At 40.9% G+C, this 21,314-nt stretch overlaps 1 protein-coding gene across 2 annotated transcripts in view; it reads right to left on the bottom strand.

Moving 5' to 3' along the window:
• LOC115793758 (bile salt export pump-like) overlaps nt 1–19,692 on the bottom strand; it is a 42,503-nt gene extending 22,811 nt beyond the window's left edge. Inside the window, exons 1-22 of one of the 2 annotated variants that reach the window (XM_030748853.1) lie at nt 19,583–19,692; nt 19,404–19,492; nt 19,231–19,249; nt 18,926–18,958; nt 18,794–18,845; nt 18,404–18,708; nt 18,210–18,297; nt 12,665–12,798; nt 12,410–12,581; nt 10,153–10,277; nt 9,893–10,067; nt 9,397–9,510; nt 9,208–9,318; nt 8,988–9,113; nt 8,351–8,554; nt 8,084–8,254; nt 6,689–6,890; nt 6,480–6,549; nt 4,635–4,740; nt 4,226–4,396; nt 3,101–3,205; nt 2,616–2,777 (exon numbers count right to left, since the gene is read on the bottom strand). In XM_030748853.1, coding sequence (XP_030604713.1) covers nt 2,616–2,777; nt 3,101–3,205; nt 4,226–4,396; nt 4,635–4,740; nt 6,480–6,549; nt 6,689–6,890; nt 8,084–8,254; nt 8,351–8,554; nt 8,988–9,113; nt 9,208–9,318; nt 9,397–9,510; nt 9,893–10,067; nt 10,153–10,277; nt 12,410–12,581; nt 12,665–12,798; nt 18,210–18,297; nt 18,404–18,708; nt 18,794–18,845; nt 18,926–18,958; nt 19,231–19,249; nt 19,404–19,482 — 2,724 coding nt within the window. In that variant the 5' untranslated portion in view covers nt 19,483–19,492; nt 19,583–19,692. The remainder of the gene's footprint in view (nt 1–2,615; nt 2,778–3,100; nt 3,206–4,225; nt 4,397–4,634; nt 4,741–6,479; nt 6,550–6,688; nt 6,891–8,083; nt 8,255–8,350; nt 8,555–8,987; nt 9,114–9,207; nt 9,319–9,396; nt 9,511–9,892; nt 10,068–10,152; nt 10,278–12,409; nt 12,582–12,664; nt 12,799–18,209; nt 18,298–18,403; nt 18,709–18,793; nt 18,846–18,925; nt 18,959–19,230; nt 19,250–19,403; nt 19,493–19,582) is intronic. The other variant, XM_030748862.1, reaches the window with a different exon arrangement.
• Between the last annotated feature and the right edge of the window lie 1,622 nt (nt 19,693–21,314).

The following is a 21,314-nucleotide window of genomic DNA, read 5'->3' as shown; positions in this document are numbered from 1 at the left end:
CAAGAAAAAAGTTGTTTGCTGCCTGCAACAACTTGAAAAGGAAAAAGCCATTGACCGCCCCACTTACTACCGCCTGTACCCTGGAGAAGCCACTCCATGCATTTATGGACTCCCAAAGATCCACAAAGAAGGAGTCCCACTTCGACCCATTATCAGCAGTATAAACTCGGTCACCTACAACATTTCCAAACACCTCGCCACCATCTTATCACCGCTTGTTGGCATCACACCCCACCACATTGAAAACTCTACAGATTTTACTAACAAGGTCCAGAATCTTGTACTGAATCCAGATGAAACCATGGTGTCCTTTGATGTGGTTTCACTTTTCACTTGCATACCCACAACTGAGGCAGTGGAGACCGTCAGAAGACGACTACAGGAAGACGATTCCTTACTGAGCAGAACCAGCTTCACCCCAGATCAGATTTGTGCACTTTTAGATCTCTGCCTTACCACAACATATTTTAAATACAATGATGGATTCTACAGACAGAAGCATGGATGTGCCATGGGCTCCCCAGTGTCTCCCATTGTAGCCAACCTTTACATGGAGGAAGTGGAAAGTAAAGCTCTTGGTTCTTTCAAAGGGACGGCACCTAGCCACTGGTACAGATATGTAGATGACACCTGGGTCAAAATCAAAACCCGAGAAGTAGAAGCCTTCACTCGTCACATTAACTCAGTGGATAAATACATACGTTTTACCAGGGAGGACACCAGAGATAACAAGTTACCATTCCTGGACTGTGCGGTGCTTATCGAGGAAGATGGAAGCCTCAACATTGAAGTTTACCGGAAGCCCACACACACAGACCAGTATCTCCTCTTTGACTCCCACCACCCTCTGGAACACAAACTTGGGGTGATCAGGACCCTACAACACCGTGCGGAAAGTGTTCCCTCTAAGGCAGAAGGGAAGCATAAGGAACACACACACATTAAGAAAGCCCTCAAAACATGCGGTTACCCCAACTGGGCCTTCATCAAATCAGCTAAGATGCACAGGAATGAAGGCCAAACACAAACTACAGAGAATGGGAAGGACAAGAGGAACAACATTGTCATCCCATATGTGTCAGGCTTGTCAGAGAAACTCAGAAGAATTTTCTCCAAGCATGACATCTCAGTATACTTCAAACCAAGTCACACCCTAAGACAAAAACTGGTTCATCCCAAGGACAAACCCGCCAAACACAAGATCAGCGATGTAGTGTATGCTGTTCAGTGCAGTGAAGAGTGCTCGGGCCTCTACATTGGTGAAACCAAACAGCCTCTTCACAAACGAATGGCACAACATAGAAGAGCCACCTCGACAGGACAAGATTCAGCAGTACATCTGCATCTGAAGGAAAAAGGGCACTCTTTTGAGGATGCCAATGTCCACATTTTGGACAGGGAAAACAGATGGTTTGAAAGAGGAGTGAAAGAAGCCATCTATGTCCACTGTGAACAACCATCATTGAACAGAGGAGGTGGATTACGTCACCAACTTTCCCCCGCTTACAGTGCTGTCCTGAGCTCCCTTCCCAGACGTCTCAACCCCCATTCACACCTTTGTTCCAGTGACCTCAATAGGCCACAGGAAACAATGGAGCGGAGTCCTAAGTTGGTTTCAACTGAAACCACTGATTAAATATGACCCACGCCCCCTTCACACCTGGGCACATGTGTTCAAGCACATGATCAATAGAGGGTCATAACCACCTCCAGGGGACTACGCCCACAGGGGTTTAAATACCTGGGTCTCTCCACCATTTGGTTGAGAACTGAAGAAGCCTTTCGGATGAGAGGTGAAACGTCTTCAAGAAACAAAAAGAAGTCCAGTCGCCTTTTTTCAAGCTCCAGAGACTACTATGACCTGGATAACTGAGAATCTACACAGACATATGGTACTTCACTGCGTTGTACCAAGTGTAAAGTTTGGTGGAGGGGGGATTATGGTGTGGGGTTGTTTTTCAGGAGTTCCAGTGAAAGGAACCAAAATTTCATGCTCCCAACTTTGTGGAAACAGTTTGGGGATGGCCTCTTCCTGTTCCAACATGACTGCACAACAGTGCACAAAGCAGCTCCATAAAGACATGGATGAGCCAGTTTAGTGTGGAAGAACTTGACTGGCCTGCACAGAGTCCTGACCTCAACCTGAGAGAACACCTTTGGGATGAATTAGAGCAGAGACTGTGAGCCAGGACTTCTCATCCAACATCAGTGTCTGACCTCACAAATGTGCTTCTGGAAAAATGGTCAAAAATTCCCATAAACACTCCTAAACCTGTGGAAAGACTTCCCAGAAGAGGTGAAGCTGAAATAACTGCAAAGGGTGGGCCCACATCTTATTAAACCCTGTGGATTAATAATGGGACGTCACTCAATTTCAAAAGCATCCGAAGGCAGACAAAGCAAATACTTCTGACAATGCTTCCCTTTCCTTTTAATACTGGGTTACCTTTGAGATTCTGAGATTCTTTAACCTTGTCCTAAAATCAAATGGTGACTGAATACAACAATAGTGGACAGCTATCTGGATAGAAAACCATAATTTTATAGTTCAATTTGGATGAAGATGTATTTTTAAGCTTTATTTTTTTTTTCCTTTAACAGAAGTTGTAACTCACTCCTTGCACTTGTGAGGCATCAGTGGCCAGACGTGTGGTCAGAGCTCCCGGGCTGTTCCTGTGATCATCAAACCAGCCAATCTCTTGGCCAAGCATGGCTTGGAAGCCGAGTCGACGTAACCTGCGGGTCAGGAGCTCTCCAGACTTAGAGAAGGCATAACCCTGAAGACATACAGACAAATATTATTAAACCCCAAACACTCCCACAGTTATTTCACACTAAATGTGATCTAATAAATGAGTAACCTCAAAAAAAGGTTGAGCTTTCCCAGTTGGAATTCTGAACACATAACACATCGAGTATAGAGCAACACATCTGCTCTGCAGGACGTAAGGAAACGTTTTTCCTTCAGCAGAAGGCATTCATTTACCAAAATAAAGGAGGTCTCTTGTGACTTTCCTTCAACCTTGATCACCAGCAGGTAGTAAATACTGCAAAGAAGCACTAAAGCAAACAGTACTGCCAAAGCAAACTGCTACTTTACCTGCAGCATCTGGGTGAAGAAAGAGATAATGCCAACCATGACAAAGAACAGGCAGATACCATTAATCTCCTTCCTCTGCTCCACAGGATCTTGTATTGAGAAAGTCTGCACAAAGACACATACAAGCATTTTAAACTAGACAATCATTACATTTGCTATGTGCTTTCAAATAAATGAGGGATTTCATAGACTTTATCTGAGATCACACAGTGATCACAGTTTAAGAGGAAATTACTTCCATAAAGGGACCACACCAAAATTACTCATATACTTATTTAAAATGTTCCTGGGCCAGCATAAGCTTAATTTAATGTTCGGGACAGTCACGTCATGTAGTCAGCCTTCAAAATAAGCTTCACTTCCTGTGAAATGTTGATAACTATAAAATATTGTAAAACATCTCATCACCTGTGAGACATTGTTCCCTGTTGCTCAGTTTTTCCAGTTCTTCAACTGGAACATCAAAGCAACACAAAACTCTGGTACAATCCCAATTCCAAAAAACTTGAGATTATGTGTAAAATGTAAATAAAAACAGAATGCAATCTCATGCAGACTGGAGCAGCCAGCGATCGAACCACCAACCTTCCAGTTAGCACATGACCTACTCTATCTCCTGAGCCACAGCCACCCCCATTCATATTCATAATAGAGCACAGAAAACATATCAAATGCTTGAACTGAGAATTCTTTTCTGAGACAGGATTCCAGCTGCTCAACAGTCCTCGGTCTTCTTTTTTGTGTTTCTTATCTGATGAAATACAACAGCCCGCACTGCAGGTAAGCCAGTTCAGCACGTGGCCTCTTCTGCTACAAAGCCGTGCACTTATAAAAGATGCACTACACAGTGTAGCACTGTCTTGCTGAAATATGCAAGGCTTTCTCTTTAGCATCAACGTTTTCCAAAAAGAATTTCAAATTTTGATTCATCTGACACCAGAACAGATTTCAACTTTGCTTCAGTTCAGCCTGGCGAGCTGTGCAATTTCTGGTGTGACCATATCTTAACTGGTGCTTTGAGTTTATTAATATATCCACAACAGGTCCAAAAGATAATGCCTGAAATCCCACTCTACACATACAATCATCTTGTTTGGGGTTCAAAGCACTGAACTTGAAACTCACTGCCAGGATTTGACTGAACAGCAGAGAGTAGACCGGGTTGACCCCCCCATTTACTGCAGCCCCAATGGATCCAAAAAGCATATAAGGCCACTCAGGTGCGTTGTACTTTAGAATCCTGGCAACTGGAGCAGGTGCCACAACTTCATCGTCATCCTCTTCTAGGATTGTATTCTGAGCATAAACACAGAGAATTATACTAAGCAGGAGCACACAGTGAATAATATAATGTCTGAGCATGGCTAGAAAAAAAAACTACAAATATATATTACAAGCAGTTTTACACTCCACTGGTTTGTAACTGTTGTTGGCTGGCTTAAACTATCCATACATAAAATTGGATACAAGCACCATCCATACATACACACACACACACACACACACACACACACACACACACACACACACACACCTTGTAGTTATCTCTGTGGGAGACAGCGATGTCTCCAGTTGTATGAACAGAGGCTTCTGGGACCAGGTTCGACATCTGGGATTGGGACCGCTGGCGGATGGAGGCTCTGCAACAAATAAGTGTTTGTCAAAGTACACCACATGCGCTCACACATATATTTATACACTGTAAACCCAGATTTTGATTCCACTTAAAAATACTGAGTACATATTACTTAAAATTACCTAGAATGTGAACATTACTTGTTAATGCTAAGTAGACTGTACTTTTTGATGGTCTATCTTATTGTAATCATGTGTTTGAGTTCAAACAACTAAATATCATCAAGTTTTGAGCCTGCTAAAAATCTAGTTTATACCAGTTTAAACAGACTGGATTGATGAGCAGCAGCATGGTGGCATGAGGGTTAGCACTGCTGCCTTACAGGTAGAATGCCATCTGGAAGGTTCGGGTTCAAGTCCACCTTAGCCCAGGCCTCTTGCTGTGTGGAGTTTGAAATAGCAGATGTTTGGTTTTTATTCACAACTCCCGCTCATATAGCTTTTCATTGTTCCATGGACAAATGTTATTTGTAAATGTTAATGTACCAGCATTCAGCAGGGCAGAGTTTTATCATGTTTGTTTATTTACCAAATTTAAACAGACACAGTTCAACATAGTAAAAAATATTTTCGTTATTGGGTAACATGGTGGTGTGGTCGTTAGCACAGCTGCCTCACAGCTAGAATAGCTATCTAATAGTCTGGGTTCAATTCCATCTTGGCCCAGGCCTCTTGCTGTGTGGAGTTTGTATGTGTGGGTTTTCTCCCATAATCTGAAGACATGCATTTACTGGGGTTAGGTTAATTGGTCACTGTAAATTGCCCACAGGTGTGAATGGTTGTCTCTCTCTGTGTCAGCCCTACAACAGGCTGTGACCTGTACAGGGTGTAACCTGCATCTTACTGCCTTGTCAGCTGGGATAGGCTCCAGCCCCCCCACCCCCCACCCACCCACCACCACCATGAAAAGGATTGGGGAATTGATTAATCAAAAGATGTCTTATTTTTTCATGAACTATAAAAGATAAGTTTGGTCAATGAGAACATACAATTTAGTTCAATTGGTAATGGAATAGTGCTTACTTATCAGGCTGAGTTAAATAAATGGGTGGTGATTGCTTAAACTTAAGTATCTTCATTTACTAAAACTCTGTTATTAGTACATTCAACTCAGATCTTTCATTCCATTCCAAAATGTCTCAAGTACCCTGAACATAGTCCCCTGCACTTATTCAACTGTTTCATTACTTTACCTCGGTTTTTTTTAAGTACATTCAACTTATCCGGGTTTACAGTGTAGTTATCGTTGGTTTATCTATCTATATAGTCCACCAATTTAAGTCAGAATAGCACAAAAACTACTGAAAAAACACAACAGACAGATAGACAGTCTTCTCTGTTTTGTTTTGTTTTATACAGAAGTATTGCCAGGACACAGGGTTACTGCATATTGTAGGTACTCAACTGTCGAAGCTGCTGCTGTTAAGGCACTCATTACTGGATGCTTGTATGGAAGTGATGGAGTACCTCAAGCCTCCTCTGCTGTTGTACCCATTCTAAAGTGGCTCTGGATGATAGTGTCAGCTAAATGTTCCAAATGTCAGATTTAATGCAAAAGGGTAATTAAGTAAATTAAGGTACCAGCTTATACCATGACACGAGTCAATTTCAGCTACGCAGTGACTACTGTAATAATCCTATTTAGATGCACAGTCAGGGCCGAGTAAATGGATGAAAACTGAAGTAAGAAAATGAGCAAATGTGATGAAAGGACGGGCTGATCGGGAATGTGTTTGTGTAATACCTCAAACTGTCACGGTAGCTGCCTGCTCTGGATAGCTTTAGTCTCTCGGGCTGTTCTTCATGGCTGGCCACTAAGAAATAAGAAATCCAATAGAAGGTGATGGTCACAGTCACTAGATCCTTGTAATTTCAACATGCATAAGGCTTTCTGACAATTGAGACTGAAGCCGAGTCATAGTGGATTTCATCTTTTCAAAGGGTTGGACCTACTGTGCCGAGCCTTTTCATTCAGAGCTTTGTCTCCTTGACTCTGCAAGGTTACAAGTGTGAAGTAGACACCCTTCCTCTCCAGAAGCTCATTGTGTTTACCCCTCTCCACGGCCCGGCCGTGCTCAAAGCCGACAATCACATCAGCGTTCCTTATGGTGGACAGCCGGTGAGCAATGGAGATGGTGGTGCGACCCATCCGTACCTATGAGGAAATTCAAAATGCTTAATGGGGCATTATTCCTGTTTGGAGAACATCCGTCAATCAATCGTTGATTTTTGAGCTTTGAGTTCTGAATCCTACATTAAAACATACACTACCGGGCAAAAGTTTTCAAACAGCCCAGTTCTTCCAGTTTTTTACTGAAATTAAAGCAGTTCAATGTCTCATAGTACTCTGAAATGAAAGCACAGAACAAATAAACAATTGAAGTTACAAAAGAAATCATAAAATCCATTTATAAACCAAAACATTTTCTAAACCTTTGACTCATCAAAGCAGCCAGCTTTGGCAGATATAACAGTTGAACACACTCATATTCTTCAGAAAGTTCCCGTAAGTGTGCGGCGCTTTATTTTCACTCTTCTGTCCATTTAATCCCAAATCAGCTCGATCGGGTTAGAGTCTGGAGACTGTTCTGGCCAGGGAGACTTGTTTACTACGACCACTATCAAGCTGTGCTGTGGTCCTGTGAGCTGCCTATCAGGCAAGCTACTGATTCTCAGAAACTTGTCTTTAGATTCTGTTGTGGCTTTTGATCTGCTGGACCTCCTCCTGTCAGAGTTCCCCCAGTTTCTGAATGCCTTTCACTGCAATTTCTCTGAAGGAAAGACCCACACTTTTAAGTGCTATGATGGTCTGTCTTTCTTCTACTGTTAATTGCATTTTTCTCGCAGTACAGTACTGTTCAAAGTATGCTCACGAGTGTAGGGTACCACAGTGTGTTCCAACACTACGTTTATGCAGACAGGAATCTGTAAAATTCGGGACACCTGTAGGAATTGGCAGCACCAACTTTCAAGGCTTAATCAACCTCCACTGCTGCAGAACAACTTTAATTCTTAAACCATTTCTTGTTCCCTGAAAAAAACTTTTGGTCTTAATTCTATTTTTCAGTTTTTCGTACTATTTCAAGCCATTTATTGGACTTGAACTTCTTGAAATTCAATAAAAAACTGGAAGAATTTGGGTGTCCTCAAACTTTTGACCGGTAGCATAGGCTCAAAAATTTAGGTTGATTTCACATTTTGTCCATATTTTACAATTTGTACACTAAAACATTGTAGTGAATGCTGCCCCTGGTGGTGACGCTGGTAACTATTTTTCAGGAGTCTTACATATTGCACTTTGAAATATTTAACATCTAATTTAGGTGATGGATGAGTCATGAGGCATACTTTATCCAAAGCTTCCTGCACTATAGCTTCACTCTCATTGTCAAGAGCAGAGGTTGCCATGTCCAGCAGCAGGACACGAGGATTCCTGACCAGCGCTCGCGCGATGGCAATCCTCTGTTTCTGCCCACCGCTCATCTGGCCCCCGCCCTCCCCGACTAAGGTGTCAAATTTCTGTAGAGAAATAATAAAAGTTGTCAGCCAGTGCTTAGACTTTGTGATTGCCTATAAATCCTAAAAGTTTATTCCCATCCTCCAGCTCCTCTCTACCTGTGGCAGGTCCATGATGAAGTTGTACGCGTTGGCCTCCTTTGCAGCAGTGATGATGTCCTCCTCTGAGACACCTGGTCGACCGTAGCGTATGTTCTCTGCGATGGTGGTGGCGAACAGCACAGGCTCCTGCTCCACTACGCCGATCAGAGAACGCAGCCATTGGATGTTCAACCCTCTGATGTCATGACCGTCCAGGGTCACCTGAGATGGAAGCCACAGAGAGCACGTGCTTGTGCTAAAATTGATGGATGATGCAATTAAAGCACTTTGCTGCTATCATGCATTTCCATGTTTCTTTCATTCTTTGCAACAATCCTAGTTTCAAATGATGCGGTTGTTAGTCTTGTGGAAACCCTTCATTGTGCAATAAGAGGCTATTTTCTACTCAAGAAGCTGAAAGAAATAAGACAGTATGGGCCTGTAATTCCAGTAAAAGTGAAAAATGAGGCTGTTAGGATCCATTTGCTGAATAATGAAACAGATTATCATGTACTTCTATCAGCCTAGGGGGATGGTTATTTTTAAAATAGCTAGAATAAAGCTTCAAAGGATGGAGGTGTGTGTCCAGGAAATCATCAGACTCTGATAAAAGAATCACAATGATGAGTGTGACCATTTGGAGTGTCACACATACCATCCCCTCTTTAGGATCATAAAAGCGCTGGATGAGTTGAATAGCAGTGCTTTTCCCAGCTCCGCTTGGCCCCACAAAGGCTGTGGTCTCCCCCGACTTCACTGCAACACTGAGCTGGTCTAGGATCTGAGCAAAGACAGGACACTTTGTGACAGGTTTCTGAAACCAGAACCATCTCAGCTATGCATGGGTGATGACCAATGTAGACGTATGCAAGTACCTTCACTTCAGGTCTGGATGGGTAGTGGAAGGTCACATTGTGAAATTCAATGTCCCCTTTGACCCTGTCGAGCTTATATCCAGCTTCGGAGAAACAGTCGATTTCTGGCTCCTGGCAGCATTTTAAAAGTTACATTAATATAATGTAATGTTTTTTTGTGAAAATGCTTAAAGTCTCAAGTCTTCTCACTCTGTCGATGGTCTCAAAGATTATTGTAGCAGCTCCACGGCCTGACGCAAACGCCTCCAGACACGGAGAAGCCTGCCCCAAATTCATGGCTCCCACCAGAACCCCAAAGAACACCTAAAATGAAAAACAAAAAATATATATATATATAATACAGCAACATTTTCTTAGTTTACAGAAATGCCTATGATCTGCACTCAAATCAGAATTTTATCAAGAGTGTTAAAAGATTCTTTGTTGTTTAATCTTGCATTGTTAAACATGTCCATCCATCCATCCATTTGCTTCCGCTCATCCCGATCAGGGTCGCGGGGGGTGGAGCCTATCCCAGCTTGTTAAACATGTGTAAAACTAAATAAATAGCGGAGAGAATTCAAAAGCTGCTTGTAAGAGTAAAACATGTCCCATGAAAAGTTTGAACATGCTAGGAAACAACATGAACAGGATTTACCAGTCAATATAGGCTGCAGTTCATATTTTGTCATTACACGTGTAATACCTGCAGTAGAGTTCCTGGTGTGTAATCTCCAGTGTCCACAACCAGCGTGGAGCCATACCAGAAGGCCAGACCGTAGCAAAGGAAGATAACCAGCCACATAAATCCAGTGAAAGAGCCTATGATCAGACCCTTTCTGATGCCCCAGCGCTGGGCTGAGATCAGGTTCCTGTCGTACCTTTAGAAGAAGAGAAGAGCTCACTTGAGCTACCCTTAGTAGCTCAAAGTAAGAACATGTGCTCGGCTTTTTTTCTATGCTTCACCTTTGCACTTCCTTTTTCTCTCCTCCAAAAGCAGCCACAGTTCTGATGGAAGACAGGACCTCGTCAGCTATGGCCCCAGCTTTAGCGTAGGCCTCCAGCTCCATCCCGGTTAGCTTAGCCACAAACTAGTCACAACAAAGTGATGCCAAGTTAATGGAGAAGACAGGTGAAGCTGAAATGTCAAGTTATATCAAGTCTTGGCAAGTCAAGAGAGGTTCAGTCAACAAGACAGGAGAAAATGATCTCCTGAGGTCTAAGTCATCATTGGTGATAGCCCACACCCTAACTCTAACCCTAACTCTAAACCTAATTCTAACCCTAGACAACCTGAATTTGTAATTTTTGGAATGTAGGCAACCGGCACTTTTAAAGATTTATTCACATATTTATTCACAAAAATGTCCTTTTGACTTTTCTCCAAGATCCAGGGTTATGGTAGGGTTACGGTACAGACATTCTTTACTTAAGTAGAAGTACAGATACTTAAAAATGCTTTGGTAAAAGTTAAAGTACTTATTGAAGTACTGCTTCAACTTATTCAACTCATGTAAAAGTGAAAAAGTACAGGCTCTGAAATGTACTTAAAGTAAGAAAGTAAAAAAGAGCTCTTTGCAGGACCAGCTGAATCTGAATTCTAATGAATGTACTCAGCTTGAACACTTACTGTATGTGGAACACAAGCAAAGAAAAAGGAAGAGAATAAAAAAGAATAGTTTTATTTTCTGTTGCCCACATTGTAGAGGGTGACTCTGCCTCCACACCTAAACAGAAAAATAAATATAATCAGGAGTTAAAGTGGGATTTGACACATGGAGGAACCTTAAGATTAGTTGTAGTGGCTCAGCATAAGAATTACAACTCACAATAATTTTTATCGTGAGCTCCAGTAAATTTTCTTTGTGTACCGGCTGTGATTAGATGACCTGTGCTGCCGCTGCTGCAGAGGTTTATTGTTCTTTATGGATTTACACAACTGAATTCAACAAGATGAAAGCAGATGTTTGACAGCATACTGTCTCAATACTAGACAGTATACAGTTGATATAAAGCAGTAAATGGATTAGTTCTTATACACCACTTAATACATGTTTGTATTCACACATTCATAAAAGCACTTTTTCTTGCTATCTAATACATCAGGAGCAACTCAGGGTTCAGTATTTTGCCCAAGGATATTTTCACATGCAGACTGGAGCAGCCAGGGATCAAACCACCAACCTTCTGGTTAGTAGATGACCTGCTCTACCTCCTGAGCTACAACCACCAGTAAATGTGGAATTCCGTGAATGAGTCTAAGCATCAGCTTCATCCCTGCTGCCCTTGATGTAACCTAATACTGACCATGAACGCCACAGCTGCTCTGTACCAGTCCAACATTACTGTAAATTCATCACAGTATGACAAGCTAACCTGTTTATCCTGCAATAAACTGCAGAGTGTTTTCATGCAACCTTTACACGACACAAAGTTAGTATACCTCAGTTTGCTTTGCAGGATGTTTCACAATGTGAAAAAAATACAACTTCACATCATACACAGATCTAATAAAGTAATTTTCAAAAGGGACATTACATGTACTCTTTAGTCTTCCAGTTTATCAAACAGCACTGAATAGTCTTTACCTTTAAAAAATAACTTCGCCTGTCCTGTTTTTCTTACATCTTTCTCCATCTCTTAGTGAAGTTATGTCCCATTCTTTTCTCTTCCTGGGAAATAGAGCAGCTGGACCTTTGGCTAGCAGACAGTTGATGTGTTTATTTATATTTGTTGAGCTGTTAGAAATGTTGCCTCGGAAATTACCTGCCACAACATGTCGTACCATTTATGCTTACTCTTCTTCGATAGCGCTGAAGCACCACGACCACAACTTATGGAAATCTGCACCAAAAATGCCGTTCCAGATCTTTTGGACCTACTTTATCCCCTAACTGCACTGCTATAAATGATACATAAATTCTGTGGTTTTGCCTTTTTCATCTCTTTGTATGTGATAAACTCCGGTGACGGATACACCAATAGGATTGTCTTTTATGTGTTATTGCTGCCTACATTTATACTCAAATCAGTGATGTTTGAAGGTACGCACTGCCTGAAATATTAACTTCCCTCAAGTGTGTTAAACCTAAAGTAACGAGCCTGTTTTGAAAATGTAAGGAGTAAAAATATAGATATTTGTGTAAAAAAGTAGGGAGTAAAAGTAAAAAGGCTCCAAAAATTAAACTGCAATCAATTCAAGTGAAGAAAAGTTGAGTCTCACCAGGGCCATAAGCCCGGCACCAATCCCAATCAGTGGACTCGCTGCGATGATGACAAGCGTTAACTTCCATCCTTTCACAAAGCCGACGCAGAAACCACACACAAAGGTGGTGAAGCGCTGCACAAATATGGAAACTTGATCCGCAATGGCATCATTGATCTTGTTTATATCACTAGAATAAAGATGTAACCATTGTAATACATATACTCCAAAGTAGTCCATAACACAAAACTCATATCATCCCTTTTTACTCACTCTGACATGCGAGTGTTGAGCTCCCCCACAGAGGTGCAGTCAAACCAGCCGATCTCCATCCTCATCACTTTGCTGAAGTACGTTTTCCTGATGAGTTGAATCTGCCTGGCAGCAGCGATCACCCACAGGGAGATCTGTCAGTTGTTAAAGAGAGGTTATGTTCACATTTGTTAATTAGGAAATATAAAAGCAAGCAGGGCAGCAGGATGTCATCGGGACTCGCACCCTTCCTTCTGACCTCATTTTTGATTTATAAAAAGACAAATTACACTTGTGAAAAAGCTAAATGGGTACTCAAAATACAAGAAGCAGGTTAACACAAAGCATTTGAAAAGATATGCATATTCAAGATGGTCTTCTGTGGCTCAGGAGGGGTTTTGCTGAGAAAATAACCAGACGATGCCATAGTTATGCCTCAGGTTGGGACTGAAAGCATCAAAATGATGAAAAGGAGATTCCAAAGGGTTGCAATTTGGGGAATAAGCTGCAGCCACAGTGAAAATACCTAACTTAACTGTCTGTCATGAGGCCCCCAAACTTTACTGAAGTTAAATGCGAGGACCATTAACCTTTTTTCTGCCATCATATCATCATTATCTTATTGAGATTTCCCATGGGTTGTTATCTTGTGCTATTGCACAAAATATCTTTTTAATTTCTATTGGCCAATAGAGTCATGTGATATCATTAGAGATTTTGACATCATTTCCTGAGCAGAAACCAGGGGGCATATTCAGAGGTTAACGTGTCAGAAGTGTTACCCTATCAGCAGTGACATGCATAAAAACCAAGCTGCAACATCCAGGGCTGAAAAATGTAGCCAACATGGAAAAGCCCATCACAGTAAAGTTCCTCTAATGGCCGCTCAAAAATGCAAATCAGCCCCCACAGCCTCTCATGGGGATCTCTCTCTCGATCTCTCTGATATGCTTGTGTTGTTCCCTTTTACTTTTTATTATCTTATAAATAACGTGGATTTCTATATCCATGAAGTTAGTGCTTCAGTTCTGCTAAAAGTAATTCTAGTATTTTATTAGATCTCATTGAGTCATCTGTATCTGTGCACTGCACCAACATAGTCTATGAATGAAGCTTGCTAGCCAACTTTGCTAGCACCAGGTGATAACTTAACATTCCTCCTTTTTGTCCAAATATGGTCATCTGGTTTCAAAACGCCAACATGTCTGACAGTGAAGCTTCAAATATGAAGTCTAGAAACTGAATGCAGACAGCACAGTGGCCATGTCCATCTTTCATATACAGTCTATGGTATCAACCCTGCCATATTAAAAGTAGGGATGCGCCGATCCGATATTCAGTATCGGTATCGGTCCGATACTGGCCTAAATTACTGGATCGGATATCGGAAAGAAATTTAAAAAATGTAATCCGATACATTAAATAACGTTTCGCTCACATTAGCTGCATTACAGGGTTCAGTCTTCTTCTTCTTCTTGTGGGTTTGCGGTTGACCAAACCAGCTTAGAGCTGCATTACCGCCACCTACTGGAATGGAGTAGGGATCAGGAGTTAGAAAACAACCCCCTCAGATCCTCCGTCGCTGCAACGGATTCCCTTTGACACTGAGCGATCATCGCTGACATGTTTTTCCGCCTGCACCGCTCTCTGCCTTGTTTGTGTGTTGTGCTCACTGTGCTGAGAATCAGCTGTTTTTTTTTCTCTACTTCAGCTCCCGGACATACTGCTAGCGAACGCAGCTATTAGCACTGGTGACTGTCCGGTACCGGAAGAACCCCTTCCCCGTCAAAATATTTTTGATACATTAATTACTGATTTGTGACTAAATATAGACCTGCAGTAGAAACGTATTTAGGAGAATGCTTGTAAATATAAAGCATTACAAGATTGCGCTCCAGCAGCCCCTAGTTTTTCACGTGAACACTGATGACGCAACAGCAGCAGTCAGCTGATTTACGTGCAGTCTGTCTGCACAAGTGAAAGAGGCGGAGCCCATGAGCTCAGATGGACCAGAAGGAAATGTTTTTCTAGTGTCCAAAAGAAGCCTTTTCGTCCCTGTAACCTCATTAAACCTTTACTGGGAAACAGCTGGAGATCCTTCATCAACCACCTGATCAGTAAGTGAAGAAATCCACCCTGTTTGTTTCACACAGGGAAAAACTGCAGTACGGAAGTTAAAATATGCAGATGAACTGTTAATATGAAAAAGTATTTCTTATACAGTTACTTGGGTAATCAATATAAATAGAATACACAATTGCTAAAATAATCGATAGTTGCAGCCCTAATGAAATTTGCAACATTCCATAAGCATCACCTTCTCACACAGAAGCAACAGGATTCAGCTGATAGTTATTGTTGTAAGTAAGTAAAGGTTATTTATATAGTGTTTTTCACAGACAGAAAAGCGCTGTACAATAATTAAAACACTTTGATTTTGTTGTGTGAGAGACTGTTGACTTCTTATTTTTTTTTATGTTTTTTTTTTTTTTTTTTTATGTTTTTAAATGCCTCGATCAATTTTAAATATCGGATTCATATTGGTATCGGCCAATATCCAAATGTAAAATATCGGTATCGGACATAAAAAGAAGTGGTATCGTGCCATCCCTAATTAAAAGGCAGCGCACATAGTGAAACAGCTGTAATAGGTGTAATGCGCGGTTAACACACACTATATTGCCAAAAGTATTTGCTCAGCTTCACACCACTGCATCCAATGATTTGCTTTGCGCTTGGTGATGTAAGGCTTGGAGGCAGGTGATTGTATACGCCTGTGGCCATGGAAGTGATTGGAATAACTGAATTCAAGGATTTGGATGGAAGAGTGAATACTTTTGGTAATATAGTGTAAGAGGGTATTCAATGTACCAGTGTTTCCATCTATGAATGTAGCCCAGGCCTTACATGCAGGCAGCTAAATTTTGGAAAACATAGCTTGAAAGTAACAAGACAAAATGTCTATGTCGTTATAGAAAAATGATCTGGAAACTACTCAAAAGATAAAATCCATCATTAGTATTAGGTAGTATTTTGGCAACTCAGCTAGGCATAGTGAGGACAGAGAAAGAGAAGTGAGTGTTAAAGTTCTCATCATAGCAGTAAGTGCAAAAAGTGTCATTTTTGACATATATTATTGATTTATGTATTCATTTTTGCAAAAGACAATCCTCTAAAGGTTCAATTAACTTTATTTTATTGACTTTCTGTACCAGCATTTTCACTGACTGGCTAACTCGTGTTAAAGCACCAGAGGAATGAAGAAATTAGCAGGACACAGTGATTTTCAAGCCATTTTCCTTTTTAATTGCTGGAGGAAGTACCTGCTGCACTGAACCTCATTGAAATCCTCCACTTTTTGTCCTCTGCTTCTTTTCAAAAGGTAGACTGGAGCTTTTGGTAATTTCTCACTTTCCTGTTCATATGTTTTATCATCACATACAGCAAAAAATAAATTAAAATAAAAACTTACCTCAAATACTCACATTCAAGTCAGCCTGACCATGATAAACAGCCTACCAACCATAGAGTAATGCTCAGATTTCAGTGACGTTAATCTCACAGTACAACATCTCCGTAGGTCATGCCATCGTTCATCTAATTTCCTTCCTACTCCAATTAATTTGCCCACAGTGGTGTTCCAAGTGTCCTTTTTTGGGAGCAGGTTGGACATTTTGAAATATTTTACTGAAACTGTTACATTAACACCTCCACTTCTAAAACAGAAGCCATCTCCTTCCACTGTCTGTGCTGCTCTTTCCTGAGGCTTAATGCTGCTATTTTATGTTCATCACATTACCCGTAACAGCCTGGACCTGTGGCGTTAAGAGGCTAGTCATGCTCTCATCAGGTTTGCTTGTTTGTGACTGTAGGCAAACTTGGATGGGTTAGAAATTTCAACTCATATCTTCACCTTTTTTTTTTTGTGGGCGCATGCTAATTTGCCCTCTGTAGTAAATCAGGCCCTAAATCCAAGGAGTGTTGTCATGTGTATGTCCACTGCTCAGTTCCTTGACCTGGTTGAAACCAGACTTTGTGTCAGTAAAGTCCTGTTAATTTTTTATTGTCTTTAAGGATGCTGTGGTCAGCTGTGGCAAAGGTAATACCGGGATCCAGAATATTCTGGATAACAATTTGTTTTGCAAGTTGCAAATAATCATTACCTTAACAAAAACAGTCTGTGTGTTGTGGCCAAAAATGAGGTGAGGTGTTCATTTAACGCCAGAACCACCAACGGGGAAAATTTGACATGTTGGCATCATGTAACTCTGTTAATATAAAGCAGCCGCAGCTCTCATTACACAACATTACCTAAAATAGATTTGTACATCAAATAGAGAGTTTTGAGGTTTGTGGAATAAAAAGAAAAAAAATTACAACTATTTGTACCTTGAACGGCTGAAGAGCTCATTTTGACCCTCATAGGAATCAGTGTCAAACAACAGTGTCAACAATCCTTAGCAGTCCTTCGCCTCCTATATCATGAGCCAGAGCTAGCTAGATGTGATTGATAGATGAATATAGAGTGCATAACGGATTTATTAGACCACCTGTCATAAAAATGAGAAAACACAAATATTTTAGAAATCTGTCAAAAGTCATTTAAAATTTTTTTACTCAGTTTGCGTTTTTATATCCAAATTTGACACAGCACACTGGACTTTTCTGAGGAAATCAGAACTGAATCAAGCATAACATTCAATCACTAACACTAACAGGAACCTGAGTCATTAACTGTAGTTTGGCATATTGATCAAAATAAAAAATAATGTGCTTTACATTTTTTTTTCTTAAATTTGAAAATATATGGATACAAGCAATTATTATATCTTAGCATTAAAAATATTTTGACTAAAGAAATTGTGGTCATCCAATCAATTTGTTTAGCACTGTGTAATAATTATTGCAGGGTTGAACAGGGTCAGAGCTGAAGTTGGCTGTGTCGGGTTGTGGCAAACGAATCCGAGCACGTACAGGATGAAAGCCGGGGAGAACAGGAAAACTGGAGAAAATTGCAGCAATGGGAGTAGAGCTGAGGAGCTGAAAGGCTGCAGAGCGGTGTGATAAACGTTCACTTTTCTATTTTTACAAGAATGAATTTATTCAAATGTGTTCTGTATTTTGTTCTGGCCAACTGTGTGGGGGGGAGATGTGACGTGAAATTAACTACATTAAACTATTTGCAACAAGAGGGGTGGAATGGGCTAAACAGCCCCCAGCTAACAGCCCCATTTAGGGTGTGCGCGACTTTCTTGTAAGTTTTCGAAGTCAGCCCGAGATGACTGCCCCTCCCTGAGCCTTTTTCTGCTGGATGATTCTTCCTGTTAAAAGGGAGTTTTTCCTTCCCACTGTTGCCAAGTGCTGCTCATAGGGACCATTTTGATTGTTGGGTACTTCCTTTTACAGCCCCTTGAGGCGACTGTTTGTTGTGATTTGGAGCTATATAAATGAAATTGAATTGAATTGAATAAGATTAAAGTGTTATGTTGACTGGATGTGTTTTTAAATGGATAAAAGAATGACTATTAAGACATGAGTGTTTCCATGAAAACATTCATTGACTAACCTGAAGGTATCCTAGCACGAACACAGCCGCTCCAATTCCAACGTAATAGAAGGCAAACAGGGTCATTTCATACTCAATGTCAAGAAGCCTACAAGTCACATATTGGACAAAAAATCATACACGGGGTCTTCAATGCAGAATCAAATGTTTAAAGTCACTGCATCCACCTCATGGGTTTCCCACACCCCGCTTACCCACATGACTTGCCCTTCAGCGGTACGAGCATCTCTAAAGTTGAATTGATGAGGCCCAAGCCGGACTCGTTCAGGGGCGCTGTCAGGTCATACGCTTCAGTGTAGTTCTTCTTCCACTGGATGGTGTTGTTCACGCACTCCTTCCGGTCATCGCTGAGCTCCTTCAGCTCAATGTCGTACTCGATGAAGGTGTCGGTGAGCAGGCCGAACACCAGCAGCATGAGAGGCTGGGCCGAGCCGTGCAGCACCGCGCACACGGCACCCACCACCATCATCAGCACGTCTTTGCATGTGGCAAAGCGGAACTGGGCAGAGAGCGCGCGGTTACATTAGGCGGGAAAATGGATAAAGCAGGGCTAAAAGTTGCAAAAAAGCGGAAGGCATTTTTACCAGCTGAAAGAAGCCGACTCTTATGGCTGGTTGCTTTTCATTTTTCTGAGCTCTGTTTGAAAAAGAAGCCCAGTGAGTTTATTTATTGCTCAGAGGTGTGAAAGTTTTTAGAGCCTGCTGTTTCTTACTTACTTTTCACCCTTCTTGGAATGTGTCATTGTCCTGCTTGGAAAAACAGAACGCTGAGTGGTTTATGCGGGATTTATGAAGAATTCACTTTTCTCATGTAGATGTCATTAAGAAATGAACAAGCTATGTTTTTATGAATGACTTAATGCTTAATGGATCAACCAATAATGATGTTAAACAACACTCCCCATCATTTAACCATTTTACTTATGCTATTGCGATTATTTTTTCAATGTTTAACACACAAAAATGAATACAATGAACAATGATTAAGGGCATCAGTAAATACTGGCACATATTACACTCACATATAGGAGCCAGCTGGTTCTGCAAGACAACAGGTAAATAAATATAGTTTATAACTGTCATTCAAAGTCCAGAAGTTTTTTATAAATTAAATTTAGCATATTTTTACTATTGATTATTGCTAAATCAATATTTTTTCTCAACAAACTCTCTACGCTACGAAAAAGTGCGTTACCTTCATCTGAAACCTCATAGCTGTGGTTTTCCTGTCCTAGTCTTTTTATACTTTGCAGTTTCACCGATCCCGTTGGCATATCGAGTCATCTAGGAAAAGAAAACATTACGTTTGACCAAAACTGAAATCCCATGTGAGAGTACATCTATTTTTATATTGCAAAAAAAACAGAAACTTACTAATCTGTTATCCTTCTAATCTGTGATTGAGGTGTATCATAGGTCCAAGTCAGATTAAACCAGCAGTCCAGTATCCTAACAAGCAGCTGAAGCTGAAACACTGAGCGACTTGGCAGTGCTTGATGTGCTGTTATGGAACAATTTAAGCCTTTGCTAAAAGAGGGGGGGGTTGGATTGTTTTGTTTGGAGGTAAATGACCTCTCGGTTCATGCTGCTAAGAAGGTCAGTAACCTGAGCAAACATTTCACTTGTAAAGGTCCTGCACCGTTTACGCTAGACTAATGGCAAGCAGCACGCCAGGCTCCTTAGTTTTTTTAAACTGTCTAGAACTGTAGTACTTTAATGCCTCTTTACCTATAAACTAGCAGGGTGTTCGCCAAAGACAAAAGAAGAGGAAAGGGGGGAGGCGTGTTTGGAGACAGTGCAAGGGAAGGAAAGGCAGGAGTGTGGAGGTGAGAGTAGGGACTAAATGTAGGGAGAGAGCTGGCTGTTCTAACCATTACTCCTAACTGTTCTGCTAAAGTATAGAGAAATGGAGTAAGGGTCCAACAACATAGGCCCTGGGATCACTGGGACACAAACCCCTCCAATTTGCGGAGGAGCACTTTTAATATTTTTGGAAATATTGAGCTTAACTTTGCTAACAAGAGCACTCAACAAACCTGAGTTTTTATTTCTAAAAGCAAAAAGAAACAAAACTAAAAAAAAAAAAAGCATCTTATTTTTTAGAAATAAAAACTGACATTACTGAGTCATTTTGCTGACTCTATTCCACTTTTACAACTTTAAAACCACACAGTCTGAAATGTGGAAGGATGAGTTGATAATGGTTGGCAGAGTCTGTGAGAGTTGAACAATCTGCTCTCGAGGTTTTTGCCCCCTTCCAGCCTCACTTCCTGGCTGGAATTCAGGCTACAGGAAGTTTTCTTTTCCCTCTGCTGAGAAAGCTGCCGCAAGTTTCAAAGCTTCACAAGCAACAATGTTAAGACTTTAGAGTATTTCCTTTAACCTTAACAAATAAAAATTTATGTTGTTCCATCTTATTTATATTAAAAGACCTTTCTACCAATACTTTTGTTTGAGATTAAATCAAAGATAGACATAAACACTGAAAGTAGAAAGTAGATCAAAACTAAAGAAAAGTGTGGGTGGTAAATCTAGCACATAAGTCATAAAAAAGTCAAACTGACCTCAAACATATATTTCAACTATGTGAAAAACACAAAATTTTGATTTTTCATGTATGAATCCACCTCTTCGTATATCATATATGATGGATTCACTGTTTGTGATTTGTATTATTGATATGGCTGGGTATGCATGCTTGCACATGTGAGTCCCTGTTGGTTGTGAACTGTCGGCCATTCACCGCCGCCGCTTTCAAATGCATTGAAGAAACCACAACGGCTACATTTAATAGCTCTTGTTAGATGTATTTTTTACAAGTACCATTTATTTTTTAGGTGCAGATGCATGTTATGAAAGGTCGACCTAAAGGGACCCGTGCTGCTTTCTGTAGGTTCATAAATGCTGCAGTGCAAAACAAAATGCACAGAAACGGGTCAAAATAGGGTCAGATACAACTTTCAAGGCTGCACTCTTAAGTTTAGAACTGGGAAAGCTGCATTAACAGCTGAGTATAAATAGCAGGTTTTGTTATATTTTGTCATAGGATCTGTTCTCTACTAGTAAATCAAATACATGCCTGAAAGCATTTGGATGTCCGTGAATT

This window comes from Archocentrus centrarchus, chromosome 2 (genome assembly GCF_007364275.1).
Source record: "Archocentrus centrarchus isolate MPI-CPG fArcCen1 chromosome 2, fArcCen1, whole genome shotgun sequence".
NCBI lineage: Eukaryota > Metazoa > Chordata > Actinopteri > Cichliformes > Cichlidae > Archocentrus > Archocentrus centrarchus.
Note: the sequence above shows the minus strand (reverse complement) of the source record. Positions and strands in the feature narration are given on the sequence as shown.